This window comes from Squalius cephalus (assembly GCF_949319135.1).
Source record: "Squalius cephalus genome assembly, chromosome: 22".
NCBI lineage: Eukaryota > Metazoa > Chordata > Actinopteri > Cypriniformes > Leuciscidae > Squalius > Squalius cephalus.
The window spans coordinates 31,545,430-31,563,314 of NC_137143.1; the positions used below are offsets into that span (position 1 = coordinate 31,545,430).

General features: G+C 36.8%; 1 protein-coding gene across 2 annotated transcripts; it reads left to right on the forward strand.

Annotated features, from left to right (window-relative positions):
* ralbb (v-ral simian leukemia viral oncogene homolog Bb (ras related)) lies at positions 1 to 6,614 on the forward strand. Of its 2 annotated transcripts, none has more exons than XM_079857721.1 (5): positions 1 to 138; positions 1,152 to 1,300; positions 3,700 to 3,908; positions 5,616 to 5,793; positions 5,873 to 6,614. In XM_079857721.1, exons 2-5 carry the CDS (start codon positions 1,187 to 1,189, stop codon positions 5,990 to 5,992), a joined length of 621 nt encoding a protein of 206 aa, XP_079713847.1. In that variant the 5' UTR covers positions 1 to 138; positions 1,152 to 1,186; the 3' UTR covers positions 5,993 to 6,614. The 2 variants fall into 2 exon arrangements, with proteins under 2 accessions (XP_079713847.1, XP_079713848.1); XM_079857722.1 differs by lacking the exon at positions 1 to 138 and adding an exon at positions 357 to 706.
* The last annotated feature ends 11,271 nt before the right edge of the window (positions 6,615 to 17,885 follow it).

Below are 17,885 nucleotides of genomic sequence, written 5' to 3' on the forward strand. Positions count from 1 at the left end.
AATTTGAATATCCGGTGGGCGGGACGGTGTAGCTTGTACGGGACGGGAGTAGTGGATTTGATCCCGGGTGACAGAACTATGTTTTAACCGCTTATACATTCCAATCAGATCACTGGCCCTTCACAGATCAAACTTCCGGTGAGTGATCTATGCGACTTTACGTTGTTTTGATCAGTTTAAAAATGTTTCAGATCAGTTTGCGCAGACGAAAACTTTGCAGTTCTGAGGTATTTCCTCGGATGAAGTCTTTGTGGGAAAACTCTGTGATTGACTGTTTTCACATCCAATGAGAGGGAGAGTAGAGGAGGACCCGCCTTATAATTTGTCTTTTGAACCAATCAAGAGCTAGAGGAGGCGGGCTCTCGTCTATAACAATAAGGAAGGGGTGGTGTCTCTGTCCGCGGGATGGAAAAGTGAAAATAGCTTTATTCAATTTTACAACAGCTTGCTTTATACTTTTTAGGACATTTTAGTAATGTAGTGTTTTTCTCTGTTTCTTACTGATACTGTTGTCCTTACAAAGAAGTGCTATGGCTGACGGTACCATGGTACTTTTACTGTGTACCATAATAGTAAATGATTAATTCAGTACCATAGTATTTACGTTATACGTCAAGGAATACCATAGTACTATCATGGTACATGACCTATAAACATGGTATTATCATATAGATGGATGGATGCACACAGCTGACCACAATTTAAGGTGCATTTAATTGGATTTTGTATTAATAATATGTATGCATTTATACTATGTTATTAATAATATATATGTATTTATGGTAACACTTTACAATAAGGTTCAATAATTAACATTAGTTAACATGAATGAACTATGAACAATACTTTCTCAGCATTTATTAATCTCAGTTAATATTAATTTCAACATTTACTAAAATTAAAGGTTGTAGTTAATGCACTGTGAACTAACATGAACAAACAATGAAAAGATGTATTTTTATTACTTAACATTAACAAAGATTAACTAATACAGTAACAAATGTATTTCTCATTGTTAGTTAATAGACTAACTGATGTTAACTAATGAACCTTATTGTAAAGTGTTACCGTATTTATAATATATATTAATAATGAATGTACTTATAATATGTATTAATAATGTATGTTTCTATTCTTTTGTATGTTTGCAGTCTAGTTCTGTTCCTTCTTCTAAAACACTAAAGTCATGGCAGCAAATAAGAGTAAAAATCAAAGTTCGCTGGTCCTGCACAAGGTGATCATGGTTGGCAGTGGCGGAGTGGGGAAATCTGCTCTCACACTGCAGTTCATGTATGACGAGGTGAGTTCATCACAGTCTTTCTTCAAAATTATACCATTTACTCTCCTTCATCTGCTCTATTATGACTATTACTTGTTCATCACAGTCAGGAAGAGTTCCTTCATTTAGGCCCAATTCTATTTTATACCCCTTCGCTTACCCCTAACCCTTCTCCTACCCCTAACCCTTGCCCCTTGAAACAGAGTGGCAAGGCGTAGGGGTGAAAATATTCCCCTAAGAAATGGGACACCACTACTACACCGTTACACGTCATTATACGTCGTCGCTAGTGCCTACGTCACAGGAGATGCTTAGCAGTCGTACGGTAAAAGATAAGCCAATTCCCTGCCGCAATTACATTCACCAGTTATCAGACATGAAAATATGTTGCGGGACTATCGTTAGCGAACTTCAGCGATTTTTTTTTGTTTTTGCAAACGTTTCTTTGAAGAACATGACCGTAAATATGACCACAAGATTGAATGTAACATAAAGCAAATGATTATTTGTCGTTAAAATAGTTATTAAAGGGATAGTTCGGCCAAAAATGATATTTAACCCATGATTTACTCACCCTCAAGCCGTTCGAGATGCATATGTCAATTATTTTTCAGACGAACACATTTTCAGTTATTTTAGAAAATGTCTTAGATCTTTCAGTGGTTATAATGTGAAGTTATGGGGTCCACCTCCTTCAAGTCCCAAAATGTGCATGCATCCTTCACAAAAGTAATCCATCCGGCTCCAGGGGGATAAACGAAGGCCTTCTGAGGGTAATCCGTGCGGTTTTGTCGTAAAAATATACATATTTAAAACTTTATAAATAACTGGCTTCCGGCAACGGTCGACGCGCGTTCATGGCAGATGGATGCTGGTGTATGACGTAGCGTAGGAAGCGTCATGACGTAGAACGAAGTATATCAAACGCTACGTCCTACGTCATACGCCGGCATCCATCTGCCGTGAACGCGCGTCGACCGTTGCCGGAAGCAAGATATTTTCATTTATAAAGTTTTAAATATGTATATTTTTACGACAAAACCGCACGGATTACCCTCAGAAGGCCTTCGTTTATCCCCCTGGAGCCGGATGGATTACTTTTGTGAAGGATGCATGCACATTTTTGGGACTTGAAGGAGGTGGACCCCATAACTTCACATTATAACCACTGAAAGATCTAAGACATTTTCTAAAATAACTGAAAATGTGTTCGTCTGAAAAATGATTGACATATGCATCTCGAACGGCTTGAGGGTGAGTAAATCATGCGTTAAATATCATTTTTGGCCGAACTATCCCTTTAATGCCAAAAATTCTTACATTTATGGGTCAGCCATGTTGCCTCTGTAGCCGGTGTATGCAGGGACATTTAATTCATGCATTTATAGTTCATGCATTTATGACCTCGAGACTAGATTACTGTAATGCTTTATTAGCTGGTTGTCCTGCATCCTCAATAAACAAGCTACAGTTAGTCCAAAATGCCGCCGCTAGAGTTCTTACTAGATCAAGAAAATATGATCATATAACACCAATTTTATCATCACTACATTGGTTACCTATAAAGTTCCGTATTATTTACAAGGTATTGCTATTGACTTATAAAGCCCTAAACGGCTTAGCTCCAGTCTATTTAACGGATCTTCTATCGCCCTATAATCCATCTCGCTCTTTAAGGTCACTAAATTCGAGGCTTTTGGTCATACCTAGGATATCCAGATCCACCAAAGGAGGGAGAGCATTTTCACATTTAGCTCCTAAACTCTGGAATAGTCTTCCTGATACTGTTCGTTGCTCAGACTCGCTCTCCCAGTTTAAAACTAGATTAAAGACGCATCTCTTCAGCCAGGCATTCATATAATACTTTTAATCTTACAGTTAAATCCGGTCTCTAGTTCATAAACGCCAGAGGAGAACTGGCCCCCGACTGAGCCTGGGTTCTCCCAAGGTTTTTTTTTTCTCCATTAGGTCACCTGATGGAGTTTTTTCGGTTCCTTGCCACTGTTGCCTTTGGCTTGCTCAGTTGGGGATATTTTGGGGATATTTAATTTTATTTTATCAATCAATAAATTCCACTAGAAACAAACCTTGTTGTATTATTTTAATTTAATACTGTGAAGCTGCTTTGATACAATCTGTAATGTGAAAAGCGCTATACAAATATACTTGACTTGACATTTATCGTACCCCTTCGTTTGAAGTGTGGTCCTGAAAAATCTTCGTTTTAAGGGCTATCTGGCCCTACCCTTACCCCTCCACCCAAAAGAGAATCGAGACAACCCTACCCTAACACGTGAACACACTAAACAGAGGGGTAGGGGAAAGTGAAGTGTAAGCGGTAGAATTGGGATTGGGCCTTACTCTCCTTCGTCTGCTCTATGTCTATTATGACTATTACTCGTCTAATATGTGTTGCTCAGTTCGTGGAGGACTACGAGCCCACCAAGGCTGACAGTTACAGGAAGAAGGTGGTGCTGGATGGAGAGGAGGTGCAGATTGATATCTTGGACACGGCGGGTCAGGAAGATTACGCTGCCATCAGGGATAACTACTTCCGCAGCGGAGAGGGTTTTCTCCTGGTGTTCTCCATCACAGAACCAGAGTCCTTCAGCGCCGCGTCAGAGTTCAGGTCAGGACGTCCTGCTTATCTGCTGTTCTAGTGCCTTTACACACGCTCAGTTCAGTCCCAGTGTGGAAGAAGCACAGTTACCGCACCGTGTGTTCTCAGAAAGAGCAGAATGATGTTATCATTACGCCGGCATCCTGCCCACAACAACATTATGATCATCTGATGGAAACAAAATGCTGAGTCGAGCTGTAAGATATAAGACATGCAATAAGCTAAAGCTGCTGTTCCTTCAACAACTGACATTTTATTTATGAGTCAGGATTGGAAAAACGGGATATATGAGAGAATTTTAAAAGAGTGATGATTTGAATATATTGACACTCCTAGTTTCTGAAAATAAAATAATCATGGATAAATAGTCTAATAAAATAGTCATGGATTATATATTTTACGAATACGTTAACAAATTAGTGCTGTCAAAATTAATGCGATTAATCGCATCTAACATAAAGGTTTGTGTTTATATAATATGTGTATATGTATTATATATATATATATATATGTGTTGTGTATATACAGTACACACACACATACTAATATATATATATATATATATATATATTTAAATATAATAATATATACACACACTATAATGAATATATGTTTTTCTAGTTACATCAAACTGTAAAATATTTTATTGGGTAGAAATTGCTTCTTGTGAGTAAATAATAATAATGATAAACCTGTAATGGGGTTTATGCACAACAAACTTCCATATATTGTAAAACAGTTGAAACAATGACATTTTATTTGATTGAAAGTACAAAAACTAAGAATCAGAACTCAGAATTATAATTTTTTTAAAGAAATTGATCATTTTAGTAATCTAGAATGCATCAAATTGATCAGAAGTGACATTAAAGACATTTAGGTGCTGCTATATGATAAGCTATAAATGTTGTTCTTTTGAACTTTCTGTTCATCAAAGAATCCTGAAAAGTAAGATGCATCACAGTTTACAGTTCACAAACATATGAAACTGTTTTCAACATTGATAATAATAAGAAATGTTTCTTGATCATCAAATCATCATATTAGAATGATTTCTGAAGGATCATGTGACACTGAAGACTGGAGTAATGATGCTGAACATTCAGATTTGATCACAGGAATAAATTACACTTTACTATATATTCCCATTAGGGCTGTCAAACGATTAATCGTGATTAATCGTGATTAATCGCGATTAATCGCATCCAAAATAAAAGTTTGTTTTTACATAATATATGTGTGTGTACGGTGTATAATTATTTTCTATATATAAATACACACACATGCATGTATAAATTTAAGAAAAAATAGTTATTTATATGTAAAATATTTATATAAATTATATATAATATAAATATATATACACAGTATATACATGCAAATATTTCTTAAATATATACATGCATGTGTGTGTATTTATATATAGAAAATAATTATACACCGTACACACACATATATTATGTAAAAACAAACTTTTATTTTGGATGCGATTAATCGCGATTAATCGTTTGACAGCCCTAATTCCCATAGAAAACAGCTGTTTTATATTGAAATAATATTTCACAGTTTTTGCTGTTTTAATGCAGCCTTGGTGATCATAAAAGACTGCTTTTGATAAAAAAAAATGTTTTAACGTGTTTGTAGAGAGATTCTCAGTTGCACCTGAGCTGTGTTAGGATCATATTATATGTGTTTATGTGTTCCTGATCCGCACAGGGAGCAGATCCTGAGAGTGAAAGCAGAGGAGGATAAAATCCCTCTGTTAGTGGTGGGGAATAAGTCTGATTTGGAGGAAAGGAGGCAGGTGTCTGCGGACGAGGCCCGAGCCAAAGCGGACGAGTGGGCCGTCCAGTACGTGGAAACATCCGCCAAAACTCGAGCCAACGTCGATAAGGTTTTGTGCCTTTCATATCCCGATCCTCTCAGAATACATGATGATTGTGAGTGCGTCAACTGGGGTCTGTTGTTTGCAGGTGTTCTTTGACTTGATGAGGGAGGTGCGGGCGAAGAAGATGTCTGAGAACAAGGAGAAGAACGGAAAGAAGAGTGGAAAGAAGAAGAAAAGCCTGAAAGAGAGATGCACACTGCTTTGAGCCGGCCTGTCCTGGACTGAGACGTTCCTCTGATGAAGAGGAGACCAGATCTTCATCCCTCATCCATCCTTTTTGATGCCAAATACAATCGAACCAGAACTGCAACTCTTGTCACATTGTTTTGCACGTTTCTACAGGTTTTCCCATATCAAATCAGCAGTTCAACTCTGGAATATGGAGCTGTGATTCCTCGTTCATTGGGCCTCATTCATGAAACACAAGTTTTGAATTAATGCGACAAACTATTTAGCAATTAATTCTGCGTGTGTTTCATGAATTTCTTTATTTTTCACTTTATCACACATAAAACATGCTTTTTGTGCTAAATACTCTATTTTATCTGCCTCTGCCTTCCTTAAAGGAAAAGGCAACAGACATTATATGCAATGTTTGTTTGTTCTGAATGCAGTAAAGCATTATTACGCAGCTTAACACGGCTGACGGAGTTGGTGAGATTCTCAGAATCCACTATGCAAACTCATGAAATGGTTCACAAAATAGACAATTGATATTTTTGTAATCAAACCACTTATGTTTTATGTTTCATGATTTCTCTGCCTGGTGATTATCGACCAAATAAACCTTCTCTGATTTTGTTATGAATCTCCTGTGTTTCACCGAAGCGATGCCGTCCTGGTTGTGTTTTGTGTCTCTCAGTGCTTTTTGTGTTTCTGCGTTTGATGACCTCCGGAGTTTTGACAAAGGACGGCAGCAGGGCCATAAGAGTTTATGAGAGCAGTAAAAAGTGTCCGGAGGCAATCAGTCACCTTGACTTTGAATGTGAGAAACCGTCTATTCAGCATTTAACATCCCATTGTAATGTCCTTTACTTGCGCATGCTCAGATCTGAGGATCCTGAGACCTTCAAGAGTCAAGCAAACTGGACGATGGGACAATGAAAAAATATTACAATAAGAAAATTCAGCAACCCCACACTTCATTTGTGCAACAGGTTAAACTACCTTTTGTGATGAGAAATAAAGGGGTGGCATCACCAGCTAATGGAAATTTGTTAAATTGTTTACCTTTGTTGTGATTATATATTAATATACTTTTCTTCCAAACATCTTTAGTGAAATTAGTGAAAATAAAATATAGTAGGAGAATGACTAGCTATTTTCGCCCAGACAAAAGTTTAACTTTTGCCCAAATATTAGTGGCCTCTACAGTTCCGCTCTCGTGAAAAATACGTTTACTCCAGTCATTTCACTCAGTGGCCATCTTTGAAACGCCTCTATGGCAGCTATGACCCTGTTCAAAGACTGATGACGTGATTTAACAGTCAGCATCGTAAATCCATCGTAAATTTTTTACATGTATTATAACACTTTACTTTTTTATCATATTACCTTTGCATCAAATGACAAGAAACTAGTTAACGCTGCTGTCAGGGTGTTAACAGCTGCTGTGGGAGTGACGGTAAAGTTGACATCTTTCCCACCCAGCAACAGACGTCATTTGGACGTTGTTTTTTGGGCTAAATCAAGTTGTCCTGTCATGGCCTTCGTTTAGCCCAAAAATAGACATTGAAAAATGGGCTTCGTTTGGTTAGTCTGATTTCGTCCAAATTTAGCCCAAAAATAGACGTTGAAAATTGGGCTTCGTTTGGTCCAAATTTAGCCCAAAAAATAGACGTTGAAAAATGGGCTTCGTTTGGTTAGTCTGATTTCGTCCAAATTTAGCCCAAAAATAGACGTTGAAAATTGGGCTTCGTTTGGTCCAAATTTAGCCCAAAAAATAGACGTTGAAAAATGGGCTTCGTTTGGTTAGTCTGATTTCGTCCAAATTTAGCCCAAAAATAGACGTTGAAATTTGGGCTTTGTTCGGTCTGTCTGATTTGGTTCAAATTTAGCCCAAAAAATAGACGTTGAAATTTGGGCTTTGTTCAGTCTGTCTGATTTGGTTCAAATTTAGCCCAAAAATAGACGTTGAAAATAAAATATATTCATGCCATTATATTGTAGCCTATAGCCTAGTTTTTAATCATCAAATTTTAATTCAAATCAAATTTTATTTCTACACCACGTTTACCATTTCTAAAGCTTTATTATATTATATTATATATTATATTATATTATATTATATTATATTATATTATATTATATTTTAGCCTATTATATCTAAATGACTTAAACATAGTTTTACATTCTCAATACTGCGTTCTCATTCCATTTACAGTTTGATGATGGCCACAGGCCTACTATCCACTTAATAATGTATCAAGTTTCAGGATATTTGACCTGTTGATTATCAAATAATTCACTCCATCATGTATGTAAATACTGCGTGACTTCTACGTGTTTTAAGGGGCGTGCGCAGTCGCATTTGAACTGAAGCGGAGGGCGTTACCATGGAAATCAGGCGGCAGCTCAACTGACACCAGCTGCAAAAATATCTCACTGTTGTTTTTACTACTTTCAGGTTTAGGCCCTACAATTACACAAATAGCACATACAAATGTTTCTGATACTTTCTTTCACGTAAATGACACGCTTCCGTTGAATATTTACTTTATAGAAATGGTTTAGTTTCTTTGAAAAAGTCCGTTAGCATCTCAACCTTTAGGTATGACTGCCTTTATCAATCTCTCTCTATTTTTCCCCTCTTTTTTAAAGTTGTGAAAACACTATTGTGGAGTTTTTATTTTGCTATTTGAGCTAATGGGAACACAAAATATATTTAATGTATTCTCTCATTCGTCGCTATAACCAACTATGACGACTTTTGCTTCTGGAAAAAAAAAAACAGAAATGTGAAAAGGTCTATTTCAGTCATGCAAGAACAGCTCTATCTCTTTGAATGGGGAAACATCAAATTCTCCAAAGATGTTCACCAAGCTTACGATTAAACTTCATATTTGTAATCATTCACCAATGAAATCTGACAACAACTGTCTAATAAATTTTGTTTCTAAACACTCAAATCTTGCCAATGCGCATGTGCAGTCATAAGTGCTCGTCTTTTAACGGCTGCTGCAGTGACGCATTGACTTTACCATTCGGCGATTGGCTCTTTTATTCAGAAGGCGGGACTTACTCCGCCATTTCGCGTTGCTCTCGGTTTGAACCGACTTTGTTTGTCTAAACATTTTACAGAAATTCATTTTCCACCACTCACTGAGGTAAATCTTACTTTGTATTTCACAAGGAAGGATATATATTTCGTTAATCATTAACTGTGAAACATGTAAACGTGTAGTTGACATTAAATGCTTGTAATATTCACACATCCTCAACTTCAAACTTAAATCTGCACTTTTTACTACACATCTTTTTACTTTTGTTTGACACCGTTATTTCTTACGAATATTAACGTTATTATTTTAAAAGTGTACTAACCATGGTTTTTTTGTGTCAGATTGGTTATCATTTGTATAAACACAGATATGGGTAAACTATGGTTAGTATTGCAAATCCATGGTTAATTTGTGGTTACCATGTTTTGTTTTTGTTTTATTTCAAGTTCAAATTTAATTATATAGCACATTTAAAAACAACCATAGTTGACCAAATTGCTTAACAATGTCAGTATTTGTAATAATTTTCGTAAGGGTTTTCACATATTTATTCCATTAACATTCAATCTTTTTTCTTGTTGCACATGCAGAAGACGGTGGTTTATGTCCAGTGCTGTAGTAAACGTTTCCATCATTTGGTTTTACCACCATGAGCCATTCCTTTCTACTCATTTCAGCAAAGACTCACATCAACCCATGGAGATGTGGCAGATTCCCCAAGCGCAGGGAAGTGACCGGTCTACTAAAGAGAAGCGTATAATGGCAGTGATGAATAATGAGAAGTCAGAGAGTCTATGTGAAGCTCTCATGATAGACAGAAGCTCTTTTGATGGTGGGCAATTCCACGCAAAAATGTCACATCCATAACGCCAACTAAATACCATGGCATTGTGTTGGTGTTATGGATGTGACAGTTTTGCACGGAATTGCCCTGGTATTTATTATCTTTATAATGTGCCTGATGTTATTAGCCACAGCCTGCTATTTTTAGGATTGAATGATGAACCACTGATGTAGATGAATGCATCTCTCTAATGAAGAACGCCATGTTGAACTGTCTGTACGACCCTTTACAGGAGCCGTGAGACGCCAACAGCTTTTAGGACATCTTCCCATTAGAAGACCTGGCCCAGCCAGTCAACCTGCCAGAAGCTAAGCTGACAAAAAGCCTTCAGAAATCGGCCTTGTAAACGGATGCTCTGGTGGAGAGATGCAATGCCCAGAATGAGCTGGAGGAATCTGGGAAGAGCTGGTGTTTTCTAAGTTTCCTTTCTCTTCAAAACTGCATCAACCAGCCGTTGTTCAGCTACAGGTACAGTGACCTGAGCACTGGACATTAGCTGAGCACTAGTATTGTGCTACTATTTACCTCTTCACATAGAAGAGCATGTATCCGTTCTTCCCAAAGTTACTTGACGCCTTTGACCGGCTTGATCTTGTGATGCTGGCGTCACTGCACTTCAGCCAATCAGAGCCCCTGAAGTCCCGTACGTGACTGATGTAGTTCCCTTTCAAGACAGAGGAACTTTAGCATGAAGCTTGATGAGTGAATGAGATGATTGGAAATTTAGAAGAAAGTGTAACCACGATACAAACTGCTGCCCAGATGTGACACGACTCCAGCTATACTGTGTGCTGCTGCAATCTGATGCTTCCATCTGAACACAAACACAGATTATTGATGTTGCTGCATTTCAAACGTTTATGAACATCCTCTATTTTCCTCGTTCGTTCGTTCGTTCTATTGTTCTAAATAACATTCTCGATCTATTGTTCTATATAATATTCTCTGTTTACCTATCTATCGTTCTGTCTATCTATCTATCTATTGTTCTATCTATCTATCTATCATTCTATACTGTAACATTCTCTATCTAATGTTCTATCTATCTATCTATCTATCTATCTATCTATCTATCTATCGTTCGTTCATTCGTTCTATTGTTCTAAATAACATTCTCTGTTTACCTATCTATCGTTCTGTCTATCTATCTATCTATCTATTGTTCTATCTATCTATCTATCGTTCTATATACTGTAACATTCTCTATCTATCGTTCTGTCTATCTATCTATCGTTCTATATACTGTAACATTCTCTATCTAATGTTCTATCTATCTATCTATCTATCTATCTATCTATCTATCGTTCTATATAACATTCTATCCATCTATGAAATGCTGTCTATATCTTTCCTGCAGGCTCATCATCTCTGTTCCTCTTTTTTCTCTGCTTTGCTGTTGCTTTGAGCTTTTTCTCTTTTTCATCTCCACTGCTCTCTGCTGAAGATCATACATAAAATAAGAAAACACTTCAGTGCATATTCAGTGCTTAAACATCTTTCAAATGAAATGTTGTTTTCAGCTCAAATGTCTTCCTGATGATTTCTTTTAGAGTAATTCCAATGACTGTCCAGCAGAGGGCAGATGTTTGTTTGATGAGCTGACACGCACCTGAGCTTCAGGACAGGGAAAACTCTTCTGGAACTTCCAGTCGATCCTTGAGTTTTTGCACTGAGGATCTGATGTCAAAGAGTATGACCAGATGTACCATCACCTGGTAGAGAGATTCAAGTGATCAGAAGTTATAAACTAGCGCATGTTATTCTGCAGGGTACTGGCTAATTAACCAAGTTCCATGCCGTGGAAGGGAGATTTACGATACTCTTGATCAGTGTCGTGTGTGAATGTGAAACTGATCGATTATTTACAGCTCCAGATGTGAATGCGACAGAGAGAATCATAGCGCTGTCGTCGCTCCTGACTCTCATTGCTCCGCTGTTGATTTGTGCTGGTCTATGGATGATGTGAGTCTCTGATCAGGTGCTTCTTTGCATTAAGCAAAAGCTTTTATCCAAAGCCTCATGTCATCATGTTTATGTTCTCTGTGTTTCTAAACAGAAGGAAAAAACGACAATCCCTTAAAAGACCTGAAGAAAAAGAGCAGAGCAAACGGAATAAAATGCTACATAAATGCTAAAATAAGGACATTTTTGTAACAACCACAATAAGGGTATAAATGAGCGGCTTACATTTTGCTAACGTTCCATTTATGTTGTGAAAACGTTATTTCTGAACGTTCAAAACGTGTTTTTAAACATTTAAATTTTGGGGGGTTATGCGAACGTTAAAGGTACAATATGTAAGAATTGTGCATTAAAATCCCAAAATCTCAAGGCCAGTGTTATATATTTTGTTAAGTTGATTACTTACAATATTCCAAATGTTTCCAACTATTTTTGAATCGTGAGAAAATTGCAATTTTAACCAAGGAAACGGGGCGTTAGAGCAGGGGGGAGCTGGGAGTCGCCAGTCAATGGCGTCATATCCGCGTTACCCTCGGTTTCCGCTCGTACTGCGTGGAGTCCTGGACAAATGCGGAAGTTGTAGTTGTAGCGTCTATCAAGCAACAAACGTTAGCTTGTTTCGTGCTGTCGTTATGGAACACAATTATTCTTTACCGATTGCAGCTGGTTCTGTCGACAAAGCATGCTTTATTTTATATTTTCCACATGTAGCATTCGGTAATAGTTATGTTTATGTAAGGAAAGTATTATTGCTTTAGATTTGTGTTTAACGTTAGTTTATTGACATTGTTTATGGCAATGTAAATAAATGTGTTATACATAAAGATTAATCAGTATTTTGGCAAATGATGTGGGTATGTTCGAATGTACTTTTACAACAATTGTTTAGAAGACGTAAAACTGCGCCGCGTTATCACAACAATGAATTCAAAATATACAGTAACATCTATGATAACCAATATAGTATTAAACCTTACTTTTCTTGCGGTTAATTCATTTTAATGAAATAAAAGTGTGATGAGGTTCAAGAGGAAGGAAGGAGGAAGACAGGGGTCGGCGTGACTGGGACTCGTACTTTATTAAAATAAAGCAAAACAAACAAAAGTCGTGCACAACGCGCATTCACCATTCATCCAAAATAAAAGTTTGTGTTTAAATAATATATGTGTGTGTACTGTGTATAATTAAATTTGTATATATAAATACACACACATATGCATGTATATATTTAAGAAAAACTGTTATTTATATAAAAAAAATTATACTTATATATAATATAAATTATATATAAATATATACAGTATATGTATGCAAATATTTCTTAAATATATACATGCATGTGTGTGTATTTATATATACAAAATAATTATACCAAGTACAAACACCCATATATTATGTAAACACAAACTTTTATTTTGGATGCGATTAATCATGATTAATCTTTTCACAGCCCTAATAAAAATAGAACTTTACCCCATCCATGAACATGATTTTTCAATTCCCGTCTGACTGATTTACATCCAATGTGGAGTTTAAAACGACAGTTCCCATCATTCCACGCTCCTTCACATCGTCATCAAGCTACGCCGTTGTTGTTGTCTGGAATGTAGCGCCCTCTAGCGGCAAAAAATCTTGCATATTGTACCTTTAAGGGAACATTCCATTTCATCCTCAACTTTCCATCTGAATGTTCTCTGAACGTTCTGAAACAAGTAAAATTTAAACAAACATTAGACAAACTAAAATGTTGAAGACAATTCTTTCCATAAACGGTGTAAATACAGCTTTTGTGCTTACATTGAGAACATTATTAAAGACTAGAAAACGTTGAACACACGTCCTATTAACGTTATGCTCATATAATGTAACATAACGTTAACCAAAGTTCTGAGAACGTTCCCTGTTAGCTGGGTAATCTTAACCACATCCAAGTTTTTAATAGAGTGATGTGTAAAACTAGTTTCAAACATGAACCTGTGATGTGTCTTTTCTCCAGAATTACACCGTGAATGAAAATGACCAAACGCCAGACATGGCTTTTGACCTGGAGGATTGACGAGATGGATCTGAGAAGACTTGTTTATTTCAGACTGCAAAGTAAAATACACCACAAAACATCAGCAGAGGAAGCTATTTTTCTGTTTCATGCTTTCAAGAGTGTCACGTGACAGTGCTGCCCACTAGTGAACATCACAACAACAACAACAGGAGCCTATGATTGAGGTACATACAGTAGACATAATTCATATTTATACATACTACACTGTTTTTTTTTTTAATGATCTCAAAGCTTTGGTCTTTGTAAGAATCAGTTCTGGTTCTTTTAGGTTGTCGGTTTTGTTTCACAGACTGATTTTACATCTCAATATTAGACAGTTGGCCACAAAATCACCCAGTTTACCTGAATTTACCCTGATAAAAGTGAAAGTCATTCATATTGGAGACCGTATGTATAATTGTTTGTCAGCTCTCAATACAGAAACATGCTATAAGTTTAAAGGTTGGTTACAAACTTTATTTCATCCTATAGTCATATACAACTATTTGGCCTTCCATTTTGGAATGCAGTAAAATAAGATTAGATGATAATCTACAATTTAATCATTTACAGTTGTTCTGCACATTATTATAACAACCATAAAATGCTCAGCTTTTTCTTTACTAGAAATAACATTATGAGCTGTGCTACTTCTGATTACAGATCATATGAACAAACATGTTTCCATATTACAGATAGGTTCTATTTTGTCTCGGTTTTCTTTGTGTTCAGTTTGTTTGCCTGTATAATTTTGACCTTGCTTGACAGTGTGTCAATGAACCATCCCATTCACCTGTTAATCGTTAATTATCTCGTTCGCTCCTTTGTTTACTCAGTGTATTTAAGCAATGGGTTTGGTCCTGTTTAGTTGTCTGTTATGTCCGCATTAATGTTTACTGGTTGTTCTGTTCTCGTTTTTTTTAATTTCTGAGAAACCCGAGTAGTTTTGTTATTCTGATTTTATAGATCCTTCTCCCTTTTGTATCTCAGCATATGACAATATCCAGTCAGATATCTAGGAAAACTTGATATGAAAAAAATATGAGCTTTATTTATGAGACTGTTCGCAAATGCGTGTACATTACATTTAACAAGGCCGTATTGAGCAGATCAAACTTGATAATGTTGCTACCTTCTATATTAATACATGAGCAGAAACAATGTATTTCATGAACAATCAGAACTTTTCATTTGGGTTATAAATCATACAGAGTATATACATATATACATATACATCTCATTAAAACCAGAACACTCCAAGTGTTTTTTGTTTCTTTATTTAAATGCTTTATTTTGATGTGTAATTTAAAACAATGAAAGAAACTTGCACTAAATGAAATTTAGTTTTATAAGTGCTCAGTGCATTGATAGTCATACAGTTTTCAATCGGACAGCATTAAATAAATTAGAAATAAAATGTAAACATACAATAGATTATTTTCTCAAAGGCTCTTGAAAATACTTGTAATTTCCAATCTGCATTTGAAGCAGAATACAGCATCTGTTCATCGAAATACGCCGTACGTGTACAGTACTAAGATGGTGGTCGCTGCGTAGGTTGCGAGGCCAATACCGAGAGCAACATTGTTCAGGACCAAAGCCGCTCTGGAGGATCTGATTGCTGAATCTTGCCGTCCAGCCATGTTATTATTTCGAGCCTGCGAAAACAAACACAATTTAAAAATAAAAATAAAAGTTAATGCATGTTTTCCTTTCATACTTAAAATCTGCATTTTCCATTCTGTAATTTCATCATTGCTTTTGATGCCTCCAAATGCAAATCCAAATTTCAAAGTTGTGGCGATCTTGAAGTGAGAGCGAATACTTACATTGGACGAGTTGATGACGGCAGCGATTCCCAGAGGGAAACAGCAGAACAGCAGAGTAAAGATGGAGTAGCACAAGTAATCCGAGACATAAACGGGCGCTGATGTGGAGGTCATGAACACAGTGGGCTGAACCATGACCCCGGTGTGACCTGCGTACGGTCCTTGTGGATATGCAGACATGCCTGGATACGGCTGTTGTTGGGCATACGGGCCCTGAGGGCCACCAGGAGCTGCGTACGGCTGGCTGGGATATCCAGACGGGTTGGGATAGGACGATGGGAACGGGTATCCGGCACTGGGGTGTTCCTGGTATGGTGGCGGCTTCTGCGATGGATCCTGCTCATCTGGAGCGCCAAATGAGGGGTTTATTCTCCCGATTGTTGGTCCTTGATTGTACATGTCTTCTCTTGTACTCGTGATCTCTTTGGTTTCGTGCTTCTTGCTGGTGAATCTGCTGTCTTGTGGTTTCATGAACCTTGTCCTCTGATGGTGACGTGCAAATTTATAGGACTCTAATGGGAGGTGGTTTACAGCTTGATAGGGGAGGTTCAGCGGAGATTCAATGTAATAATTACTTCATCTTGAACATTACACCCAATACAGTGATTCTTAACTGGTTGATCACGCCTAAAATGCATTTCTTTAATCAAGATTAGTCAGGTATTGCAAAACATGCATCTTTAAAATCGACCTGATATCAAAATTGACCCTATTTACTTTGTTAGCGCATATTACTAGTCTTGTGGTGAACAATTGATCCGTGCAAGTTAATACACTGAAAAAAATTGTTTGGCGTGGTAATCTTTTATCAAAATCTGAAAAGTTGCTTCCGGTCTGGAATGGCGTTCCTTCTCTGATCACATCAGTTTGACGGCTTGGGTTGAAAACACTAAACCACTCCTCAAACCTTTAGTCTGCTATGAGCAGAGATGGAGAGGAGGAGCGCTAAAGTGAAACCCTGCCCTCGGTTCAATATTCCCTTTCACTTGGAAATACGTCACAACACTGGAGAAAAGTTCTTTGCAACTTCCTGTTCACGCGGACTTTAATAAAAGGTTGACATAAGTTTCACATTATGAGCTGTGCTACTTATGATTACACATGGATCAATTTGAGATTTATATATAATCTGAAAGCTGGATAAATAAGCTTTCATTGATGTGTGGTTTGTTAGGATAGGACAATATTTGGTCGAGATACAACTATTTGAAAATCTGGAATCTGAGGATGCAAAAAAATCGAAACATTGAGAAAATCTCCTTTAAAGTTGTGCATTTATGTTCACGATTGTGCTGTACTCACTCACAGAAATACATGTTTTATATATTTACGGAAGGAAATTTACAAAATATCTTCATGGAACATGATCTTTACTTAATATCCTATACATTTTTGGCATAAAAGAAAAATCGATAATTTTGACCCATACAACGTGTTGTTGGCTATTGCCACAAATATACCAGTGCGACTCGTGACTGGTTTTGTGATCTCCAGCCCCAGATGATTTAGCGCTCTTCGCACTCTTTCTTGTTGGGTTACAATGTGTGTGTCATAACGTTCAGTTGGGTTGATGACATTAATCGTAAGTTAAAAGCTATGGGTAACGTTGGATGGAGGATAACTATATCTTTTCTCCTGTTTAATGGATGGTTAAGGAGTGAGGGAAGCTATATGTTGTTTTGTTTTCTTTATTTTATGTATAGGTAGTTATAGTTAATGTTATCCCCTTAAGGTAGAGGTATTTTTGTTTTCTTTTGTTTGGGTCCTCCTCCCCAGGTAATGCTTTCGTTTGTATTTTTGGTTTCTTTGTAATGTTTTATTTAATATCCCTGGTTACTTTTGAACCCCTGCTTAGTGTAAAAATAAAAGGCAGACATGCCTTTTTTTTTTACCCTAATGTGTGGTTGTTTGTGACTCTGGGGCTGGAGATTTGAAGATCCTCAAGATCTATCCACACATTTATTGTTTTCACACATTTATTTACTCATAAACTGAAGGGAAAGACGTAACAATTGGTGTCTCATCCGGGATCGAAAGATAGAGAAATAGAGAGAAAAATACCCTCCAATAACACTCCTTGTATGAATAGCAGAGGCAAATTTTGAATACATCCTTGGACGTAACATTACATTTAACAAGGCCGTAATGAGCAGATCAATCTTGCATAAATTGTTAGAAAAGACTGATACCTTGTATAATAATAG

What these genes read in the sequence shown, in the direction of transcription:
- ralbb (XM_079857721.1), top strand. Translation starts at nt 1,187, where the DNA reads ATGGCAGCAAATAAGAGTAAAAATCAAAGTTCGCTGGTCCTGCACAAG. An exon ending in TGCAGTTCATGTATGACGAG is followed by an intron (nt 1,301 to 3,699) that starts GTGAGTTCATCA and finishes TGTGTTGCTCAG; the next exon opens with TTCGTGGAGGACTACGAGCC. An exon ending in AGCGCCGCGTCAGAGTTCAG is followed by an intron (nt 3,909 to 5,615) that starts GTCAGGACGTCC and finishes TGATCCGCACAG; the next exon opens with GGAGCAGATCCTGAGAGTGA.